This window comes from Dermochelys coriacea, chromosome 10 (assembly GCF_009764565.3).
Source record: "Dermochelys coriacea isolate rDerCor1 chromosome 10, rDerCor1.pri.v4, whole genome shotgun sequence".
NCBI classification, from domain to species: domain Eukaryota; kingdom Metazoa; phylum Chordata; order Testudines; family Dermochelyidae; genus Dermochelys; species Dermochelys coriacea.
The window spans coordinates 85653929-85677876 of record NC_050077.1 but is presented as its reverse complement, the minus strand read 5'-3'; the positions used below and the strand labels follow the sequence as shown (position 1 = coordinate 85677876).

General features: G+C 50.0%; 2 protein-coding genes across 2 annotated transcripts; one reads left to right on the top strand and one right to left on the bottom strand.

The window, feature by feature from the left end:
* Nucleotides 1–692: 692 nt before the first annotated feature.
* On the top strand, nt 693–8138 carry HYPK (huntingtin interacting protein K). The gene is made up of 4 exons (XM_038419784.2): nt 693–911; nt 1224–1279; nt 2357–2408; nt 7851–8138. The coding sequence occupies exons 1-4, from the start codon at nt 708–710 to the stop codon at nt 7944–7946; spliced, it is 408 nt and encodes a 135-aa protein (XP_038275712.1). The 5' UTR covers nt 693–707; the 3' UTR covers nt 7947–8138.
* Nucleotides 8139–9440: 1302 nt separating this feature from the next.
* MFAP1 (microfibril associated protein 1) lies at nt 9441–18013 on the bottom strand. The gene is made up of 10 exons (XM_043494150.1): nt 17778–18013; nt 17166–17385; nt 15647–15776; nt 13777–13964; nt 13045–13153; nt 12785–12945; nt 12303–12462; nt 10412–10501; nt 9939–10228; nt 9441–9853 (listed from the first exon to the last, which is right to left on the bottom strand). The coding sequence occupies exons 1-9, from the start codon at nt 17854–17856 to the stop codon at nt 10046–10048; spliced, it is 1320 nt and encodes a 439-aa protein (XP_043350085.1). The 5' UTR covers nt 17857–18013; the 3' UTR covers nt 9441–9853; nt 9939–10045.
* Nucleotides 18014–23948: the final 5935 nt, after the last annotated feature.

The window sequence follows — 23948 nt, the reverse complement described above, 5'->3', positions numbered from 1 at the left end:
AGCGGTGGGAGACCGAGTCGGAGCGGTGGGAGTGGTGGAAGCGGTGGGAGACTGAGTGGGAGCGGTGGGAGACCAAGTCGGAGCGGTGGGAGTGGTGGAGCTTGGAGACCGAGTCAAGCGGTGGAGACTGATGGGAGCGGTGGGATAGCCGAGTCTGGAGGCGGTGGGAGAGCGAGCTTGGAGCGGTGGGAGACCGCGTTGGACGGTGGAGTGGTGGGAGACCGAGTCGGAGCGGTGGGAGACTGAGTGGGAGCGGTGGGAGACCAAGTCGGAGCGGTGGGAGAGCGGCTGGGAGCGGTGGGAGACCGAGTCGGAGCGGTGGGAGCGGTGGGAGCCCGGTACATTGTAGTGGGAGCGCTGGGAGAGCGAGTCGCCGCCTTGTAATCCGCAGTCTGGAGGGAGGGGGCAGGGCCGGCCGGTGCCCTGAGCCCCGGCCAGCCTGTCCCCGCGTGCCCCGGGATGGGGCTACCTCGCCACCGCGGGCCCCCACCAGCCCCGCTCCTTCGCTGCTGGCGCCGGCCGAGGCGGCCCCGGGCTGATGCTCCCGGCGAGTCCCGAGTCCCAGCGGCCAGACTCGCGGCGCTATTCCCCGCCCGCCCGCAGGTGGCGCCCGGCCGCTGCGTCCCTCCGTCCCGTCTCGCTGGTTCCTCCCCTGCGAGTGGCCCAAGTCTCGTGACCGGAAGCGGAAGTCCGGGGCCGAGGACGCGATGGCGGCGGAGGGGGACGTGGAGCTGGAGCTGGAGACGGAGCCGAACGGGGCCGGGGGCGGCGCGGACGGGGCCGGGGCCGGGGCCGGGGCCGGGGGGCGGCCGGCGGAGAAGCCCCGCAAACACGACAGCGGCGCCGCGGACCTGGAGCGCGTCACGGACTATGCGGAGGAGAAGGAGATTCAGAGCTCGAACCTGGAGACGGTGCGGGCGGGGCGGGGCGGGGCGCGGCGGGTGGGGGAGGGGCCCGGTGGGCGGGGGCCTGGGCGCGTGGTGGGTGGGGGGCTCGTTCAGAATAGAGTCAGAACTTGACCCAGGAGCTGGGGGGCACAAGCTGCCGGAGGTTGGGGCCATGGGCCCCCGGCCAGCCTGTGGCTCTTCCCCACCAACTGGCGGTGTCCCGAGATTCCAGCACTGGAGGCTGCAGCGTGTGACCCCTCGGGGTTGGGGGCGTTGGGAAGAGGTTCAGCTTGGCCTGATAACCTGGAGGTAACCTTCCCTGCTCCCCCTGCCCAGGCCATGTCCGTGATTGGAGACCGAAGATCCAGAGAGCAAAAAGCAAAACAAGAGAGGTAAGTGCTCTCTGCACGTCTTGCCCCTTTCTTGCATAGAGCTTTGAGATGCAACCTCCATGCCCTCGTCTGGGCCCAGTGCAGCCACTGATTAAGGATCAGCCTTATTTGTAGTGGTAGGTTAGAATAGCTTCTTTGGTGCTGAAGCTCAGACAATTCTGGTGTCAGGGCTTTCAGTTCTTGAGCCACTCAATCCAGTAATAGGTGACTTAGCTTTGCACATGCAGAAACTTCTTCAGGAGGCCTAGGGCTGCATTTTTCAAAGTGTGGGTCACATGTAAGGTACTGGGTCGCTCTGATTAGCACTGTTGACCAGGACATTAAAAGTCCTGTCGGTGGTGCTGCCTAGCTACTTGTTCTGACACCGCACTGCGCCCAGAAGCGGCCAGCAGCAGGTCTGGCTTCCAGGCAGGGGGGCCATGGGGCTCTGTGCGCTGCCCCTGCCCCGAGCACCAGCTCCGCACAGCAAATGGGAGCTGGAGGGGGCGATGCCTGTGGGCGAGAGCCGTGCAGAGCCGCTTGTGCATCTCTACCTAAGAGCTGGACCTGCTGCTGGCCGCTTCAGGCACAGTGCGGTCCATGGTGCCAGGACAAGCCAGAAGCCTGCTTCTGCACCCTGACTGTGCCACTGACTGGGAGTTGTCGGAGGTAAGTCCGTGCCCCAAACCCCCCAGCCCAGAGCCCTGACCCCCTCCCAAGCCCCAGCCCTTAGCCCCCCAAACCCAGAGCCCCTCCTGCACCCCAAACCCCTCATCCTGGCCCCATCCCAGAGCCTGCACCTCAGCCCAGAGCCCCTCCCACACCCCAAACCCCCCATCCCCAGCTCCACTGGTCACGGGCATCAACAATTTTCTTCAACTGGGTCCCCAGAAAAAAAGTTTGAAAACCACTGGCTTGGGGACCAGGGTAATTTTTCTGGTTAAACTTCCTGCCTGTCTAAGTCCAGTCTCAGGACTGGTGGCTTTATGCTTCAGCAAGGAGTTGCTGCAAGCTTTCTAATTGCACTTTACAGTTGTGACTGAGTTGGTCTGGAGCCTGTGTTGTTGGTGCTTTATGTTCTGATTCCTTTTGTTACAGGGAAAAAGAACTGGCAAAAGTTACAATCAAGAAAGAAGATTTGGAACTGATTGTGAGTATGGAAGGCAGGGTGGATTTGATTTAAATCACTAGTCAGGAAGACTCAATTTAATCATGGATTTCTACATAAAAATGCATTCTTGTTGGTTGTTATAACCTTAATGCATATTCTTCACAACTCAAAGATAGATGTAGGTTTCATTTTTAAAAGGAACACACTATACATTTTTAAGTGATTTATATTGAAAACTTTTCAGATTAGTTTTACAGCTATATCAGAAAATGAATGATTGTTTGGTTTATTTCATTTACCAAAGGTAATTGAAACGGATATTTATGAAGTCATTAGGAGGTGAAATATCTCCAATTCAACAGGTTAATCATTAATATTTGGAGGATTTTTTTGCCATGCTGTATTTGGAGGAGAACATCACCAGACAGACATTTAAATTGTTTTATTTAACTAAAACAACAACGTTATGTATTCTGGATTTTTTTCTTCAACAGCAAACGTATAATATTTTAATAAAACAAGCATATGAATTTTTGAATTTAGTTAAACATTTAAGTTTTTTAAAATCAGGTTTGTTTTAGTTAAAATTGTTTTTAACTAAAATAGTTAATTTAATTTTTTTTATAAATATTGGCTTCTACAGCTAACTCATTGTCTTCACCTTCATTTTCCTGTTTTTTCATAATCTGGAAAAGAAAAACAAGCTTTCCTGATCTTTTAGGTCCCAAACGATTTCTCAATTTGGAATGAATTAGTCCAAAGGAAGAAAATATTCTTTCTACACTGGTAGAAGAAGTTATTGCTGTTAGTGAGATTATCACTTCAACAGCCTCTGAATCCAAGTGCTTAAGTGACTTCCACCAGTTCACTGGTGTGAGTTTCTTTAAAACATTGTCAGCAAACATATATTTCTTGAATGGTTCACCCCTAGCCCTGAAGTTTATTATAGTTGGCATAATGGAGGGATGATTGCTGGATGTCCATGTCCTAGCCAATTTCTCTTCTTCAGCAGTTAATGTTTGACCCTGGTACCAAATATTGAGAATATTTGCAAGAAAATGAGCTGAAGATAGTGCTTGTCCCATTCGGTTTTTTTAATGCTTGTAATTTAACTCTGTCATTGCATATTTCTCTTTTGATGATCTCACTCCGTTCCTTCCAGATTTCAATAGCGTCAGGAATAAAACAGCTATTTCCCTGCATTTTGTTCAAGGCTACAGAAATAGGCTTCAGGGTACTCAGCATGTGTTCAACATTTCTCTTACGCCAAATGTTAAGAACTTTGGCTGTGACAGTGACATCTATTTTTTTTTCATGATTTTGTTCACAAATGATCATCAGATTAGGCTAGTTCTTGATATAGTGCTCAAAACAGTCCACTACTGAGTTCCATTGCACGTCTTGTGGGATAGTTAGTTTGGTTCCTCCCACTTTTTTCAGAGCAGCTGCTGCAAAGTGGTTGTTATGGAAGTATTTTGCAATTTCAACAACATTAGCCTTTATTTCAGGAACACTGAAGACTTTAGCTAGGAGGTGCAACTATATGTTGTTAGCTTGGGACTCTCTTCTAAATAATTTCTTCTCATCTTGGATACTTTTGCAGCATTGTCTGTAACCAAGCTGCGTACTAGACAGTTGAATTTTTTTTCACAGTTTGTTATAGCTTTTACTGCTACTTCTTGTAAGTATTCTGCTGTGGGGCATTTCCTGATGTATCAATTGTTTCTGTAAGGAAAACATTCCCTTCTTCTGTTGTCACACAAGCACATACAACAGGATCATTGTGGACATTGCTCCACCCTTCAAGACTCAGGTTAACAATTTTACCCTGTAGACCAGGGGTCGGCAACTTTTCAGAAGTGGTGTGCTGAGTCTTCATTTAGTCACTCTAATTTAAGGTTTCGCGTGCCAGGAATACATTTTAACATTTTAGATGGTCTCTTTCTATAAGTCATTAATATATAACTAAACTATTGTTGTATGTAAAGTAAATAAGGTTTTTAAAATGTTTAAGAAACTTCATTTAAAATTAAATTAAAATGCAGAGCCTCCGGACCGGTGGCCAGGACCCGGGCAGTGTGAGTGCCACTGAAAATCAGCTCTCGTGCCTCCTTTGGCACGCATACCATAGGTTGCCTACCCCTGCTCTAGACCTTTTGCACACTGCTCAATTTCTCTTTCATACACTTTATCCAACAGTTTCCCTGTGACATCTGCTCTGTTGGGTGGACTGTATCCTGGTCTTAATGACTGAACCATGTTAATGAAGTGTGGGTTCTCAATCATACAGAAAGGAGAATTTGTTGCATAAACAAATAGGGCAATTTTTTCATCAATTACATCTTTTTGTAATCTGCTGGTTCTTATCACAAACTTATCTATGGTTAACAAATTTATTTGAGCATAAGCTTTCGTGAGCTACAGCTCACTTCATCGGATGCATTCAGTGGAAAATACAGAGGGGAGATTTATATACATAGAGAACATGAAACAATGGGTGTTACCGTACACACTGTAACGAGAGTGATCACTTAAGATGAGCTATTACCGAGAGGGGGGGGGGAACCTTTTGTAGTGATAATCAAGGTGGGCCATTTCTAGGAGTTGACAAGAACGTCTGAGGAACGGGGGTGGGGGGGTGGAATAAACATGGGGAAATAGTTTTACTTTGTGTAATGACTCATCCATTCCCAGTCTCTATTCAAGCCTAAGTTAATTATATCCAGTTTGCAAATTAATTCCAATTCAGCAGTCTCTCGTTGGAGTCAGTTTTTGAAGTTTTTTTTGTTGAAGAATTGCAACTTTTAGGTCTGTAATCAAGTGACCAAAGAGATTGAAGTGTTCTCCGACTGGTTTTTGAATGTTACAATTCTTGATGTCTGATTTGTGTCCATTTATTCTTTTACATAGAGACTGTCCAGTTTGACCAATGCACGTGGCAGAGGGGCATTGCTGGCACATGATGGCATATATCACATTGGTAGATTTGCAGGTGAACGAGCCTCTGATAGTGTGGCTGATGTGATTAGGCCCTATGATGGTGTCCCCTGAATAGATAAGTGGACAGAGTTGGCAACAGGCTTTGTTGCAAGGATAGGTTCCTGGGTTAGTGGTTCTGTTGTGTGGTGTGTGGCTGCTCGTGAGTATTTGCTTCAGGTTGGAGGGCTGTCTGTAGGCAAGGACTGGCCTGTCTCCCAAGATCTGGAGAGTGATGGGTCCTCCTTCAGGATAGATTGTAGATCCTTGATGATGCATTGGAGAGGTTTTAGTTAGGGGCTGAAGGTGATGGCTAGTGACGTTCTGTTATTTTCTTTGTGGGCCTGTCCTGTAGTAGGTGACTTCTGGGTACTCTTCTGGCTCTGTCAATCTGTTTCTTCACTTCAACAGGTGGGTATTGTAGTTGTAAGAACGCTTGATAGAGATCTTGTAGGTGTTTCTCTGTCTGAGGGCTTGGAGCAAATGTGGTTATATCGTAGAGCTTGGCTGCAGACAATGGATCGTGTGGTGTGGTCTGGATGAAAGCTGGAGGCATGTAGGAAGGAATAGCGGTCAGTAGGTTTCCGGTATAGGGTAGTGTTTGTGACCATCGCTTATTAGCACTATAGTGTCCAGGAAGTGGATCTCTTGTGTGGACTGGTCCAGGCTGAGGTTGATGGTGGGATGGAACTTGTTGGAATCATAGTGGAATTCCTCAAGGGCTTCTTTTCCATGGGTCCAGATGATGAAAATGTCATCAATGTAGTGCAAGTAGAGTAGGGGCGTTAGGGGACGAGAGCTAAGGAAGCGTTTTTCTAAGTCAGCCATTAAAATGTTGGCATACTGTGGGGCCATGCGGGTACCCATAGCAGTGCCGCTGATTTGAAGGTATACATTGTCCCCAAATATGAAATAGTTATGGGTGAGGACAAAGTCACAAAGTTCAGCCACCAGGTTAGCCGCGACAGTATTGGGGATACTGTTCCTGACGCCTTGTAGCCCATCTTTGTGTGGAATGTTGTGTAGAGGCTTCTACATCCATAGTGGCCAGGATGGTGTTTTCAGGAAGATCACTGATGGATCGTAGTTTCCTCAGGAAGTCAGTGGTGTCTCGAAGATGGGGACACCATCATGGGGCCTAATCACATCAGCCACGCTATCAGAGGCTCGTTCACCTGCACATCTACCAATCTGATATATGCCATCATGTGCCAGCTATGCCCCTCTGCAAGATACATTGGTCAAACTGGACAGTCTCCAGTTTTCCAGTCTGGAAAGTACTACTTTAAAGGTGAAATTGTAAAAGGAACATCTGCCAATTTCAGCTGTTTATTTTTTATCATAACTGCATCTAAAATGATAGTATAATAGAGTAACAACTATATTTTTTGTTCAAACATGAGAATTCAAGAATAGTCCAGAAGGAAGACAGGTAGTCCTTAAGAAAGAAATATAAAAGTTTACCAGCCTGAAGATCCTGCATGTTCAGACATGCTCCTTTTATCATCTTCAATGCAGCTTCCTCCTGAGAAGGAACACTTCTCATGGTGTTGTTTCATTCAGGCAACTAGGCCTTGCATTTCTTTGTTGCACTGTGTGCATTTTGCACACATGCTTGTCTTACCTACAGGTAGAGGAAGTTCATTAAAATATTCCCAAAATGGGTCTCTTTTTATGGCCTGCTGCCATTATAGATTTTCCCTTTTAGTGAGAGAATGATATGGTAGATCTCAAATCAATGAAGGCTACACTCAGCAAGACCTTAAGACTTTTGGAATATGCTGCTCAAACAGTTTCACTTTTGTTTCTACTGCCTGTCCCTCCCTTCTCACATTTATCTCCAGACTTCTCCAGATCTATTCCACCCCCCAACAATCTTCTATTCATTTAACTTTTTGAAACTTTGCACTTTTAGAGAGAGGTAAAGGATTGACTCTGTGTACACAAATTTGCAGAGGGACAATAGGGTTGAGGTCTATTATTTCTCACCTCTATATATTTATTTATTTATAAACATTTTTGCTGTTAACAAGCATGTTATCTCTGGAGACACAAATCCAGTTTGAGAACTACAAAACTAAGCATCTCTGAAGGTATCTTCTAGACGTAGCACTGAGTCCCATTGGGTAGATAGAAAGATTAACCTAAATAATCTATACAGAAGCCCCTGGAACCCCGTAAGATTGGGTCCCTAATCCATGAACTATTGGAACTCATTTACAAAACTTTTTGAAAACATTACATGAATATATTCTCATACTATAGAATTAATAATCCCTATTCTGTGGTGAGATATCTTTGAGCTATCATGTATCCACCCTGCTTTGCTGTATTGCACTGTAGTAGGCCAGGAACAGTAGCTGGACTCTGCAGCAGCTTTGTGACTCATACTCTTGGTTGAGGCCTCAGTAATGCTGGAGTACCAATACCAAGCCTTAATTGAGTCCAACCCTTTTCTTGTGTGCTGTTGTGCAGCGTCTTTTATCTCTGCTCCCTTCCCTGCAGATGAACGAGATGGAGATCTCTCGGGCAGCAGCGGAGCGTAGTCTGCGAGAGCATATGGGCAACGTGGTGGAGGCTCTGATCACCCTCACCAACTAACTGCATTCCTATTGGACCACTTTGTGCTTTGAGAAGGGAACGAGGGAGGAAGACTCTTGCTGGGACTTCATGAAATGTCTTTGTGCTGTCATCCCTGCCATGTGCACTGCCTTCCCAATAACTGTTTGACAGAGTGATACTGGTCAGATGCTACATGTATTAACTTATTGAATAAAGACATCCGTAACCTTCTGTGGACACAGTTTGTAAAGCAGCTATGAATGGGCCCTGAGAAGCCTGAAAGACTGCGCTACGACCCACCTATTGTAGAAAGCTTTGACCATGGTGCTCTTTGTGTAGGTGGCAGGCTACTCCCACACCTGTGTCAGAAGGTGCTCTGCTGTGCTAGTAATGGATATGGTATCAGAAATGAGACAGATGGGATCTGGCCTGTAAAGCTCACCAGGGTGGTGAGTACAGAGCTGAGGGAGCGTTTTCTGAATGAAGTGTTCACTTAAACCACCTTCAGAGAACAACGGCTGAGCTCTCAAAAGGGAGGGATGGGGTAACGTTCCCACCCCTGCTGAATAGTTCTTTGATATAAACTTTATTCCCTTCTGCCATTATATTGCTCCATCAACCCCTAGTCTGTTTCTCTCCATGCTATTCTCAGGCTTGCAGTCTAGGGCCTTTCTAGTTCTTAATCTGAGCTCCACTGGCTTCAGTCTTTCCTTCATTAAGCCCATATTATCTTCCCCTTTTGTCAGCTCTTAAACCACATGTGTTAGGGCAGAGACCTTCTCAAGCTTCTCTATTTACAAAGTGCTAGAAGCCCTGAGGTACTTGGCATGTAATATGTCTGGGGTTAATTTAAGGGGAGGTTCTGGCTGAATCAGAGCCTGCCCCTGGTTTCAACATCTCACAGGACCAGAACTCAGGCTGTTTTATAGGGCCACAGCTCCCTACTGAAACCCCCTGGCAAGCCTGGTTATTAAAAAACTTGAGGTAAGCAGTCCTGGTAGCAGGGACTTGCTCTTAAAGGCATTGTAGAGTTGAAGGGCAAGAGAGAATGCTAGCTTCAACTTGTGCCCACTTAGGGGGCTGTGTGTTCACCCTCACTCTGAATAGCTGCTGGAGGGGCAGAGTATCTCTTCAGGCTCTAACTGCGGCCAAGATTAGATCATGGGGAATATGTGTTTATTGCCTGCACTGACCACTTGGTGTAAGAAAGCTGCTTTCAGAGGAGAGGGTGAGCTGTAGCTCTAACTGCTGAATAGCACAAGGCCAGGGCACCAGCACAGAATACCCCCCAAAGGAGAGCAGAAACAGTGCTGGGATATCCAGCTGTAGCAGGCAGGGCTGAAGGGAACAGCTGCTGAGTCACCTCCTCACTCAAAGCCAGGATTCCATCCAGTGCACACCAGCAGGTTTAGTGAGCACTAAACCTGCACCTGCTGTGAGCTGAGGCCCGCAGCTCAGAGAGAAGGGAGAGCGCCTTGCTTCAGCCACCAACGTGCCTCTCCCACCCCCAGAGGGATAGCAACACCAGACTCATGAGAAAACAGCTTTTAATCAAAACTCAGATTTTGTGCCTTGGGGCCTGGAAGAGCCCCATACCTGACTGTACAGGTAGGGGAGCCTAGAGCCAAGCAGAGGGCTAGGCTAAAGAGACTTGGAAGCCCCTCAGAGGTGGGGCACAGGAGACTGTTACAGCTGTTCCAGAGAACAAAAGGGAACTACCTTCCCAACTGGAGATGGGGTGTTGTGCAGAGGTGGGGAGATGCTTTAGAGCAGCCCCTAGGAGCCTGCTGCTAATTCCAAGAGAACTCTGGGTTTGCTGCCCTCTGGCAGTGGGAATCTGGAAGCTGTCTAGTTCCTTGGTGCTGGTGGGGGCGAAAGCCATTCGGCACTGGGTCTGGCAAGCCTAGCACAAGGATGGACTTTTCCTCTAATTCCAATTGAGCCACATGGAAAGTCTGTGCAGCCCCACCCAGAATGCAACACCCAGCTCAACAAATGGAGAGTAGAAGGAATTGGCCAAGACAGGTGCATTTTATGCCCCAATGCACTCGCAAGATTTCTGGAAGGGTTAGGACCCATGGCAGACAAGTGCCTTTCAGCCCTGCTGTCAGCAGCATGACACTGTCCTGGGCACTCCCTTAGGTAGTTTTCCGCTTCTTAGCCGATGGTCTCTCAAAGACGTCCCGCACGCCGGCTGCCTTCTGTTTGAAGAACTTGGTGTTCTGTGCACTTTCCTGGCCCCAGGCAGAGTCGAAGGAGGTTGTGTCCTGATCCACCAGGTGTGTATACTTGGTCCGCCCAGAGCGCCCAAAGTTTTTGACCTAGGGAGAAAAAAAATTGTGTGAGCAGCAACCCCTCCTGCAAGCAAGACATGCAGCATCCTCAGAGTTCATGGTACCACTGTAGACCAAGCCTCCATGTCACCCCAGAGCACAGGTGCCCTCTGAGGCCCTGCTAGCTGAGAGCCCACTCAACTCCCATGAGCCCATCTCCAGCACACATACCTGCATGACTTTAGGCAGGATGGTCTTGTTGAAGTGATCCTCCAGTGTGGGGGCACTGAAATCTCTTTTGTACACTTCCTCATCTTCATCCTAGGGAGGGATGGACATGCAGCAGAGTCATTTACAGTAAGCCCCCAAGGAAACCAGGTAGGGACACTCTCCACAAACCGCACAGTTCAAAGAGTCCTGGTAACAGTACTCAAGATTCCCTCCTCGTGTCAGAATCACAGAAATTGGAGACAAGGCTTGTGTCCCATTTAGTCCATCTCCAGGGTCGAGAACATGATTAGTCTCAGTCTATATTTCAGGGCTTTATTCAGACCAGTGGCAAATGCAGCAAGCAAAGAACCTCCCACCTCATTTGTTTCTTGTAGCTTTTAGGCACTTTCCAAACATACTACAACCCTCCTGCCCTGGGGCGCTGACATTAGGTTAGAGGGAAGAATCACAGCATAAGGGGAAAGTCCTGGGCTACACAAGACAACAAAATGTAAGCAAGTGTGCAAGGGGTCTCACCATTCAGATTCAAAGGCCCTTATTTCCATCTGAATGTGTCCAGTCTCAAACTCTAGCCATGGGACCATGTTATATCTTTTGCTGCTAGACTGAAGAGCCCATTGGTAAACATTTGTTCCCAGGTAGGTACTTATAGATTGGGATCAAGTCACCCCTTAACCTTCTCTTTGTTAAACCAGACAGACTCAGGGAGCTCAAGCTATCACTATAAGGCAGGTTTTCTAATCCTGTAATCACTCTCATGGCTCTTCTCTGACCCTTCTCCAAGTTATCCACAGCTTCCTTGCGGGCAGGGGCTTTGTGGATGAGCTCAGGAAGGGCAGTGTGTGCAGCCAGCAGAAGCAGGGGTCTGTTTATGAGAAGGGCAGATGAGGCTAGCTTGAATGATGTGGCAGAACAACAGACCACTTGATTCTGCCTCTGACGGCTGTGACAAGCTTGCCTAGGATCCACTAAAGGAAGGGCATCAGTGGAGGGATTCAGGGGGGACAGCATGCATAGAACAGACAAGGCAATGGATTCTGGAACCAACACTTCGTGAGGCAGCATGGGAAGGCTGTCACTGCAGTGAGATGGCAAGTGATGAGGGCCTCAAGGAGAGTTTGAGTTGTAAAGGTAGAAACTAAAAAGGACAGATTCTAGAGATGTTATGGAGGAAACAGCAGCAAGTTCTGGATGTGTGGGACATGGAGGAGACACAAATCAACCCAGGTTATGGGCCTGAATCCCAGGGAAGAGGGCTGGATTGACAATGACAGAGAAAGGGGGAGTGGAGAGAGTTTGGGCCATATGCGATCAAATAGTGATGAGACATCCACGTAGATCTGTCAGTCATTACCAGAGAGGTATTAGTGCAGTGATTCTCAAGCCTCTGAGTGCGACCCCCCCCTTATAAATTAAAAACACTTTTTAATATATTTAATACCATTATAAATGCTGAAGGCAAAGCAGGGTTTGGGGTGGAGGCTGACAGCTTGTGACCCTCCACATAATAACCTCACAACCTTCTGAGGGGTCCCGACCCTCAGTTTGAGCACCCCTGTATTAGTAGATGCATGACAACAACCCCCAGGAGATCAAGTGACAATCAATTTCACTGTCAGAAAGCTTCCTGGCATTCAATGTAACCTCACCTTCAGTCAAGCCCTAATCACACCCTTCCCCCTCTTAGGGATTCACACCTGTCAAACACAGCAGACTCATCCTGGTCTCCTGACACCACACACTCTTCAGTGGCTGTGTTGCCACTATACAGCTGTAGCCCTTGTAATCTTTGCTTTAAACCAATCCTTCCTCTGAAGCATCCAGAACGGAACGCACTGTTCCAGGTGTGGTTGCCCCAGAGCCACGAAGCAGGGCCCCAACAGTCACTCACCATGAAGAAGGCCCCACGGTGGTAGTACTTCTGCAGGAATTTGTATTTGCCTTTCACTGCCTTGTTGGTGATGACCTTGCCATTGGCCCGGAGCTCAGCACGGCGCTCCTCCTCTGTCAGGTTCCGCATGCGCTCAATCTCGGCCTTCTCCTTCTCCAGTCTGTGTGGGAGCCATGAAGCTCGTTAGAGCCAGCCCTACTCTCGCCATGTCCTCTGCTCTGCCCAGAGGACAGAAAGCTTGTCCCACTCACATCCCTGTCCAGAGACTGAAGGTCCAGGAAGCAATTCAACCCACTAAATTCCAGGGGCACCGCACCAAATGCCCTGTCCCTCCACGAGCTAAGACGGGGTGCCCTCTGCTCTGCCTTAGGCTGCAGACAGAGCAGGAAATGGGGAGGAGAAGATGCCCCCCAGTGGCCGCTGTCTTCTGGGTCAGGGACTAGAGACATTCAACCCCAAGCCCAGGCTGCGGCAGCACTTACGCCTCTCGCTCCTCGCGGTCCCGTTTGATGCGCTTCAGCTCACGCACTTTCCAGGACTCGTACTCCTCCTCATCATTCTCGTCATCTGTATCAAGCGCTTCCAGTGCAGCCAGTGAGCGCTTGTTCTCCTCCAGCTCCTTCTTAGTCTCCTCCTCCACGATCTGCAGAGAGGACCAAGCTGGGAACTGAGCCTGTTGCAAGCAGACCAACCCTCTCCCCCTCCCACAGATATACTGCCCCACTGGACAGTCCTCCATTACCTTGAGCGTGTACTTCCGCCTCTCCTCCGCCAGCCGCTTTGCCTCCTGCTCCAACTCCTTCTGTTTCACTGCCTCTGCCTCTCGTTCCTGGACCGTAACTCGATCCTTCCTAGAATAGAGGGGCCATGACAAGCTTCTTTCCCCCTCCCACCGCACCTGACCCATCCCTCTCAAAGTCCCACACCAGCACTGGCTATTTCACTCCTCTGGAGTCAGTGTCTGCCCCCGGGATCCTCACCTGTCTGGTGCTGCTCCAGGCCCAACTGCCTTAGCAACTTTCCGAGTGGCCTCTAATACCCCTAGATCTGTTGTGGGGAGAGAACCATTTCCTGTGGAACTCTGCACCTCACTGGCAATCACCACATCACCATTGAGTGGCACCTACCCAAAAGTAACAACTAGTACCATGAAGAGACTCTGAGCCCATCCAGCTTGCGTATGCAGCAGGGTCAGACGCTAAAAACAAAAGCTGCCAGAATCTATCACACCCAGACACTCCATTACATGAACAAATGCTGCATATCCGTGCCAAGCCAGAACCTGACCTGCAGATAGAACCTGAGGTGCTATTAGCATGTGCACCAGTTGCTTTCTCAGCTACATGATAACGAACATGAGCACCACTTCTCTGTGCACCGGCTGATCCTTCACATTTTCCATCTAGGCTGGCACTCTGTCCTCTTCAGGTGTGAGTAATTCCCCACCCCCACAACAGCAAGGTACACCACCTACTTGCGGATGAAGACAGGTTTGAGCCGTGGCTCCGTTTCATCCTCACTGTCTGTGTACTCCTCATACTCAGACTCTGATTCAGACTCCTCGCCAGACCTGCCCTCATCCTCCACTTCCATCACCTCCATCTCCTCATTCTTCCTCTCCTGGGCTCGCTGGCGCATCATTCCACGACGACGCTCAATCTCCTAATTGAGGCACACCAAACCCAAAGGGAGTCAATGGAACTACTGACCTTCCATTCACCCCCAGTTCTCTTGCTGAGAGGTGGGGAAGGATGTTTGCCCCAGGCAAAGCCCGAGAGGGGCAGAGGCCCCAAGTCCATTCTAACTCCTTCACGGCGAGGGTGAAATGGATGGAATTTACTGGCGTTAACAGTACTGATTCCTTGTTCCATAGAGGCCACACTCTGATCCACCACTCTGCATACCTCACCATGCAAACCAGAGGGGGCTTCAGCCAATGTTCTCTCCCCACAGCAAGGCCAGCGGTCAGACATCTGTACATAAGAGCTGCCATACTGGGCCAAACCAGTATCCTGTCTCTGACAGTGGCCAGTGCCAGAGCTTCAGGGAGAGTGGGCAGAACAGGGAGCTTTGGAGAGATCCACCCCGTCTTCCCCAACAAGTTTCTGGCAGTCAGAGATTTAGGGTCACCCCGAGCAAGGGGTTGCAGCTCTGACCATTTTGGCTAATAACCATTGATAGACCTGTCCTCCAGGAACTTACCTAGATGGGTTTTTTTTTAACCCAGTTTTACTTTTGACCTTCACAACATCCCATGACAACATGTTCCACAGATTGCCTGTGCATTGTGTGAAAAAGTATTTCCTGTTGCATTCAATTTTCTGCCTATTAATTTAATAAGGCATTTGTATTATGTAAAAGGGTAAATAATGCTTCTGCAGTCACCTCCTCCACACCAGTCATGCTCATATAACCCTCTATCACCTCCCTCCTTCGTCATCTCTTTTCTAGGCTGAACAGCACCAGTCTCTTTAGTCTCCCCTTGTAGGGAGGCCATTTTGTACCCTTGATCATCTCTGTTGCCCATCTAAGAATCTTATCCAATTGCACTATATCCTGAGATGGGCAACCAGACTGCCCATAGTATTCAAGGTGTGGGTGTACCGTGGATTTACAGAGTGGCATTATGATATTTTTGGTCTTATTATCTATCCCTTTCCAAATAGTCCCTAACATTCTGTTCGCTTTTTTGACCACAGTTGTGCACTGAGATGAAGTTTTCAGAGAACTAGCCAAGAAGACTCAAAGTTCTTGCGTGGTAACAGCTAATTTAAAGCTTGTTATACATGTGTAGTTAGAATTATTTTTTCCAATGTGCATTACACTTTCCACTTATCGATTGTTGAATTTCTTCTGCCAGTTTGTTGCCCACTCACCCAGTTTTCTGAGGTCCCTTTGTAACTCTTTGCAGTCAACTTTGGACTTATGTATTTTGAATAATTCTGTATCATCTGAAAACTTTGCCACTTCACTGTTCATTCCCTTTTTCAGATTATGAATATGTCAAACTGCACACAACCCAGTATTGGGGATCCCATCATTTACCTCTCTCCATTGTGAAAACAGACCATTTATTCCTACCCTTTGTTTCATATCTTTTACTGATCCATGAGAGGACCTTCCCTCTCATCCCATGCAACTCAAATGGCAAGTCGAGGCCATCTGTAGGCAGTTAACCTCTTTCAGATTTGTTCACATATTAGCCAATCCCATCTGCCCATGGATCTGGTACTGCCTTGAGCTGCAGGAAGCTGGACCCCACCCTGTGGAAACTCAGCTGAGAGCGCGTGGGGAACTGGTGCTTGCAGCACATTTGCAGCATGTTTCCATGGCTCTGCACATACCTCATCGTCAATCTCTTCTTCCTCCTCCTCGCTAGTATCCTCCCGTTCCATGCGCCAGGCATCTCCCTCCACCTCCGAGTCACTTTCTCCAACTACTTCTGGCTCGACAATTTTGCGATGCCTTGCGAGTCTATGCACAGACACCAAAGTTAACATTTCATAGCAATTCAACTGCCATAAAGCAGCAACCGTAGGCCACAGCCCATCTAAATGCTCTGGGGCGCTTCAAACTGAAGTCCCCATATATACACATCCAAACTATTTGAGGACTTCAGTAGCTCAGACATAGGTTAAGGGTTTATTGCAGGAGTGGGTGGGTGAGATTCTGTGGCCTGCGTTGTGCAGGAGGTCAGACTAGATGATCATAATGGTACCTTCTGACCTTAAAGTCTATGAATCTATAAGCCAGCCAGGAATTCTCAAGCCATTCCAACCCCACAATGACCTTTTCCTAACCCTCCTAACCCCAATGTTATAGCCCCAATAATCACAGCAAAGATGTATCTCAGCATGCCAAGCTGAACATGTGTTCATCTCAAATACTCAGGAAACTAAAAAATATGGCTAGACCCACCAGTGTCCGAAATATAATCAGACTGTAACAATCATAGCTCTTATGTATATGCTGCTACAGTACAAACCATTGATTACTCTCCTTGACAGTTTGAGCACCTAGGCTGCAGGCAGAGCTACAGCAGCAAAGTTTGGAAAAAGTAACATTTCTTCTCAGAAGGTTGGTTTACATGGTGACATTTAAGATCCAGTAGCTGGATTGCTCAGGAATAGGCACCTCTGTTCATCCCACTGTAGCAAATGCAGCTTCCGCTGCGATCCTGCTTCTTCATTAGCAATTGTAAAGACTGAGGCAATGCTAGAACTGACCCATAGATATGAATACTCCTCATAGATATGAATTAACGACTTGAAATGAATTAAACAAACATTACTCATCTGTCTATCTCAATTAGATGCAGTAACATGACATCCCCCTATTTCCATACAAGAATGTTATTCTGTTTTATAGATTTTGCTTTCCTCCCCATGTTAAGACCTTAAGGAGCTAGCTGTACTATTTATGGTCACTTTCAGAACTTGCTGACTAATTGCCCTAGCCTACATCTAAAGAATTATTTGTAACAATGTGTAGGGCTGTTTCTTCCTTCCTGTACCCCTCTATTTAAGATGTAGGGAATATATAAAAAGGACACTTCCAAAAGTTACACACCTGAAAAATGCATCCGTACAACGGACTTGAGCAAAGTCTAATTACCAATAACAAAACGCTGAAAGAAAACCTTTTCTTTCCTTATTTCTTCGTATTTTCAGTTTGTTTACACAGTGCCTTGGACAGCACTTCAGCAGAGTCAGCTCAAAAAACTCGGTCTTTCACAAAGAGAAACTGCCAAAAACATAACGAAGGTGACTGTAAAGCCACAGCTGTCAAGGGCAGGTGGACCTGACGCTACTTGCTGTCTCTCTCTCTTTGACTAAGCCAGGACTGTCATGGACAGGAGCTCACCTCTCCTCCACATCCTCGTTAATGCGGTTCTGCAAACGCCGCAAACGGGGGTCACTGGCTGAATCTTCCTCCTGCTCCTCTGGCTCTAGCTCCTGCTCCTTCGCCTTCTTAATGAACTGGAACTCCTCATCCTCCTCGTCCGAGGACTCCATGGGCGCGTAGTCTGGCCGCTTCCCCGACACATAGCGCTTCACCTTCACCTTCTCCATGGAGATCTCACCTGCGAGGAAGGAGGCGGATGGATTATTGCAGATCTGCGCTTCTCATCGCCCCAGCACCCCAGGACAAACAGGGCACGGCTCCCAAGAAACCAGGGCAACCAATGCCGGGGGGAGTGTGACCCCCCCCATGAGACGATACCCCCCCCCGCCCCCGGGCCGGGGACCCCCCCCATGAGACGATACCCCCCCCCGCCCCCGGGCCGGGGACCCCCCCCATGAGACGATACCCCCCCCCCGCCCCCGGGCCGGGGACCCCCCCCATGAGACGATACCCCCCCCCGCCCCCGGGCCGGGGACCCCCCCCATGAGACGATACCCCCCCCCGCCCCCGGGCCGGGGACCCCCCCATGAGAAGACACCCCCCCCACTCCGCACCCCGGCCCGCTCTCACCCTTCTCGTTGCGGACGGGCACGGCCCCCGCCGTGGACTGGATCGGCGGCTGCTTCATCAGGGCGCTGGGGACCGACATGGCGGCAACTTCTGGCCCGAACACGGAACCCACCGACACCGACACCGAAAAGAGCCTCCTGCAGCCGTCCGCCCCGGAACCGGAACCACCCTCCAACCGGGTCACCGCCAAGACCCGGAACCGGAAACTACCTTAGATCTCCCACTCCCACTGACCGGAACTGCGTCAGAACGGGTCCGGGAGGAGGGATAGAGTTTCCGGAAGCAGATGACAGACTGTCCGGCCCCGCGCCGCGGGGAGTTGTGGGAAGGTGGCGTTGGACACGGAGCTAGTCGGGCTTCCCCTGCTCCCCGCTCTCCGGGGGGGTCCCGCGGAGCTCGGCGGCGCCCCCGCCCCGCGCCTCAGCCGGGAGCCCGGTCAGCCCGCGCTGGGAGCTGGCCCCGCCGGTCTCTGAGGGCCTGGCCCGGGGCAGCGCCGAGGATCGCGGGGAGCCGGGGCGGGAAGCCGCGGTGTTTGCTCCCAGAGGGGGCCTGGCCTTCTCGGCTTGGGAGGCGTCCCGGGCAGGGGGGCCGAAGGGGGCAGGGGGATGAGATCTGAGAGCCAGGCCGAGGCTGAGTGGGACGGGCTGGGTTTAGGGGCACTAGAGGGGCTGGTGCCTGGGGATCTCAGCAGCTGCCTCTGGGCTGTGGGAGTGAGGGAGGCTAGTGATCAGGAGGGATAACGAGAACCTGAACAAGGGAGGAAGGGTCAGTGGAGGACAGCAGTGGGATTCAGGCATGGAGGCGGGGCGGTGATGATGGGGAATAAGGGAGAGCAAAGAGTTTGGTGGGAGGAAAGAGCAGGAGCCTAGTTTTGATCTCCAGCAGCACGAGTCACATCCCTGCAGTTAGCGCCAATCCCTTGGTCCCTGCTTGGGCAGTGGAAGAACGTAATTTACCTGCGCTGGCCTGCACCAGCCACAGGAAGTGGGAGGCAGGAGCGTGGTTTGCTCTTCATCCCTGTTTGGGATGTTGTGAGCTCCACTGGGCAGGGACCATTTATGTACCTGAGTGCTGAAGGCGACTCACCAAACCTGCCCTCGTGCCAGGAGGCGGCTTAGCCCCGCCCTCAAAGCCGGGGCGGAAATGATCGCCCCTCAGATGCCCATTGTCTAATATCAGAGCTGACTCAGCAGCGCCAGGCTAGGGTGGCCATGAGCTTTGGGGCTATTCCATAAAACTCATCAGCCTGGATGTTAAATTGCTGAGCACTCAGAGCCTTGAAGTCTCCAATATCTCCATAGTGAGGAGCTCCCATGGGGTGCCCCAGTGCAGTGGGGTGAGCTATATACTGTATTGCAGCCTGCTGGGCTTGGTGACCTCCTGCCTTTCGGGTGGTGCTAACAGCATGGCCATGGCCATCCCCCTTGCCCATTCATGCTGCACGTGGTATCCTGCGGCCACCCAGCCAGGTGTCAATAATATGTACCAAGCTGCTTCCAGAGACACAGCCATAATGAGGTGGCCTTGTGTCAATCAGTAGGCCCCTCGGCCCTGACACTCCCATTCTGGCTACTGATTAAAGGTGAACCCAACGGAATGGCCCATTGCTCCAGCCATTTCCCTGCGCAGGAAACAATAAGCCTGATGCCCCCTTCCCAGGCCTCTGCACTTCTGATGTGCAGCCACGTTATCCATCCTTCAGGGCCCCTAGCCTGCCCTTCAGAGGGGCATAGCAGCCATAGCTCAGTGTCTGAATAAGGTTGTCCAGGGCAGGTGCCCCAAAGGTTTAATAAAAGGGCAGCCTGTTTCCGGGGCTGGGGGAGTGGGCACAGGAAGCCTTTCTCAGGTGCCTGGGACTGACAGAGCCTGTCGTGGCTGGTGCTTCCCCGAGGCAGCAGAAGTGATTGTGGTTTGTGTGTGCCATCACAGTTTTGCTCCTGGGGAGTGGTCATGATACACTGTCATAGCAGCTACCCAGGATTTCACAGAGATCTGCAGTGTTAACCATTGAGATGCGGTGGCACGTCACAGGAGCACTTGTTTGTTAACCACTGGGTGTGCGGCCACACCTTATCACAGGAGCACCTGCTTGGCTTGGCCAGCGCTTTGGAGAAAACTGCTGCTATGATTCATATTGGACAGCCGTCAAGAGGAGGTGGGGCAATTCCAGGAGCCCTTGTAAGGCTGCATCAGAGTTACCTTGGTCCTATCTGGTCCCACCCCGCCCTGGGTTGACCTAGAAATTAATTTCACGCTGCGTCACAAGCACTGACCCCATTTCTGCAATTCTCTGCTACCTTCTTGGAAGAAAGGAAGAGGTTTCTGCTTCCAGGAAACCCAACCACTGGGGTGGCAGAGCCTGAGCTACATGCTGGTGAGCCTTCCTGCGGAAGCCACAGCTGAAGGGCCTCAAGAGCTGGAAAGGTGGTGAGCTATGTGCTGCTCCTGCCTGTTGCTAGCTGCCCTCTTTCCCCAGTGGAAAGACCCACTTATGGGTCCAGTCTGCACCTGGCAGGACATTCATATGGCTCTGAAAGTCAAACTCTCATCCAGTGGCTGGAAACAAGCCAGATTCAGATTAGAAATTAGGCCCAAATGTTTAACAGTGAGAATGACTAACCATTGGACCAAACTGCCAAGGGCAGTGGCGGAGGAGTGTCCATCTCCACAAGTTATGGAATCAGTGCAGGGGTAGTTGGGTGACCGTCACTGGCCTCTGCTAGACAGGAGGTCAGACTTGAGGAGCACAATGGCCCCTTCTGGCTTTGTACTCTGTGACCCTCAGGTGCTGCCCTAACGTCTAGACCAGGGGTGGGCAAACTTTTTGGCCTGAGGGTCACATCAGGATTGTGAAACGGTATGTAGGGCCGTGTAGGGAAGACTGTGCCTTCCCAAACAGGCTGGGCCCTGCCCCCTATCTGCCCCTCCCACTTCCCACCCTCAGAATCCCTGACCCATCCAATCCCCCCAATCCTTGTCCCCTGACTGCCCCCTCCCAGGACACCCTCAGTGCCCCCCGGGACCCCAATCTCTTTCCAACCCCTCCAGCTCCTTGTCCCCTGACTGCCCCCTCCTGGGACCCCTTGCCCCCCCAGGACTCCACCCCCTATCCAACTGCCCCTGCTCCTCTGCCCAATCCAACCGCTCCCTGTCCCCTGGCTGCCCCCTGGGAACTCGTGCCCCTCATCCAACATCCCTGCCCCCTTGCTATGCCACTCAGAGCGGCTGGACAGGCTTATTGGAAAGCCTGGGAGGGGGTGGGTGTAAGCTGCGCTGCCCGCGCAGTGGTGTGGCTGCGAGGGAGGGGGGTTAGCCTCCCAGGCCGGGAGCTCAGAGGCTAGGCAGCACGGGCCGGATGTGGCCCACAGGCTGTAGTTTGCCCATCTCTGGTCTAGACCCAATATGTCTGGGGTAGGTGGAGCAGCTGCAGATAGTGCCAACACCAGAGACCCTGACTCGGACAGGGTTATGCAGACCTCAGTCTGCCTGCTTGGCACATGTCCTGGGAGCAGGGAACATGGCCATGGCCCAGGCTCCAGGGCTTTATTTATCTGGTGAGACTTGTTTCACAGGCAGCTGCTAGCCGGACATGGGTTTGTCCTGTCATTGCTGCCCTGTCCTAGACTGTGGGGAGGGGAGATCTCCGGTAGCTTCTTCTTGGCCACCAAAGAGCTCCCCTGCCCCCTGACCTGCATTGAGGGCAGCATAGACTCCTAGCACCCCCAGGGATACGCTGATTCAAGGGAAGCCCTAACACTACTGACGCAGCGCAGCTGTGGGCCGGGGCAGTTTGTGCTGCCTGCCCTGGCAGAGTATCACAGTGCATCCCCCAAAAACAATGTCATGTCACCACAGCTCAGATGGAGCTTCAGCACATAACTCAGCTGGTGAACAACTTAGATATAATAGGAAAAAGCTTGACAATGCCATGCAAAGCACGTGAAGTCCCACTTGCTAGAGTTCCAGTCAGAATTTCAGCAAGCCAGGAAATGCTCTTTCTCATTGGCTGTCATTCCAGATGACCTTGGAAGTTAACAATTACGTGACGTAAGAGGTAGGCATCAGCACTGGACCAGCCTCCTTTGATCCAGGTGCGTTGGGAAATTGCAAGTCCCCACTGTCTGCAGAAGCCAAATCACAGGATCTCCGTCCCCGGAGCAGCAAGTGCTGCAGATGAATCTGTCCTAAGATCAATACAGTCGGCTGTTGGCCACAAATGGGCCTAGGTTTCCTGGGCTGGTTTCTGTCAGGGTGACAATAGGAGCAACTGTGACAATCCCTCGATTGTGGGGGCTGTTCTTAGCCAAGGTTTTGGATTCCATGTCTCCTGGCCCTTCCCAAGTAGCCTGAGCCTGTGGAGAAATGCACCCTCTCTGCTCTGTGTGAGCTAGCAGCCTGCCTTCTCTCTGGGCTTGTGCCATACATCCCTCCACTCCTGCTCCAAGAGCAGCTAGGAAGGATTAAGCCCAAGCTGTGTTAATGGGCTGTGGCAAGGTGGGGGATGCAGTTACAAATCTAAGCTTCCAGCCAGTCAGGAGAGAGGCCTGGCTCCAGAGCACAGTGCCTTGTGCAGGTTGAGATACCACTAATATTTCCATTGCTCTAGAGCCATCCCTGCTGAGCCAGGTGAGTGGCACAGGCCACCTCGGAGGACTGGCAGCTTCAGGCAGGATGACAACTCACAGCACATACGGCCCCCAGAAAAGGCATGTGAGAGGCCAGGACAATCTTGTCCCATCCCCTCCTGTCTCTGGGCTTCTCTACAGTCTCATGTGTAAGCCTCTGACCTTTTGGCCGTGGGCTCAATTCCTGTCCCACATGTGATATCTTCATGTGGGTGGGGCTCCTGTGGTGATGGGCACATTACCAGAGGAGAGGCCAGATTCCCGACAGGGAGATTTAATTTGTATCAGAAAGTAATAGTTCACCTTTCCCAGCTGGGCCCTGTGTGGTGATGACCCAGGCACCGGCTTTGTTACAAGGAATCTTGGAAACCAGGAGCCGTTCTCTTTTTGTGAGGGGGGTCCTGTAATTAGCCCTCCACTCCCGCAAACCTTACTTCAGTTAACAATTGGCTCAACAAACAAAACTCCCAAAACTTACCCCTGTGAGTTTAATTTCCAGTCACAATGCTGATTCACTGTTATTCTCAGCAGCATCAAATTACCAAAGTGAGTGTTTCCTGTGCCATTGCTAGTTTGTTTTAATTACTCCTCTGACACCTAAGTGGTTTTCTCTTCTTTGTAAGGAGATGCATGATCAGAATCTATTCTGTTACATGGAAGTCCCCATCCTGGGGTTTGGGGTAAAGAGGAGGCTTTCATGTCCTCATAGATTCCAAGGCCAGAAGGGACTATTATAGTCTGACCTCCTGTATATCGCAGGCCAGAGTAATCCTTAGATCAAAGCTTTTAGAAAAACATCCAGTCTTGATTTAAAAATTGTCAGTGATGGAGAGTCCACCACAACCCTTGGTAAGTTGTTCTAATGGTTAGTTACCCTCACTGCTAAGAGTGTATGCCTTATTTCCAGTTGGAATCTGTCTAGCTTCAATTTCCAGCCTCTGGATCATGTTAGACTGTTCTCTGCTAGACTAAAAAGCTCATTATCAAATATTTCTTGGTACTTATAGATGTAGTCAAGTCACCCCTTAACCTTCTCTTTGTTAAATTAAAGAGATTGAGCTCCTGGGGTCTATCATTGTAAGGCAGGTTTTCTAATCCTCTAGTCATTCTTGTGGCTCTTCTCTGAACACTCGCCAATAATTTCTTGAATTGTGAACACCAGAACTGCACAGTATTCCAGCAGCTGTCACACCTGTGCCATTTCGAGACCTATCAGTTAGCTAGCTTTAAATCCATTTAACGTGTGCCAGGTTAATTTTTGTATTCTATTTTTTTAAATCAAAATGTTGTGATACTAAATCAAATGCCTTACAGAAGTATGTTACATCAACACTATCACTTTATCAACCGAATTTATAATCTCATCAAAAAAGATATCCAGTTAGTTTGACAGGATCTATTATCCATAAATTCATGTTGATTAGTATTATTTATATTACCCTCCTTTAATTCCTTATTAATCGAGTCTGTATCAGCCACTCCATTATCTTGCCCAGGATCAATGTCAGACTGGTATTCCATTTATGCTTTTAAATATTGGCACATT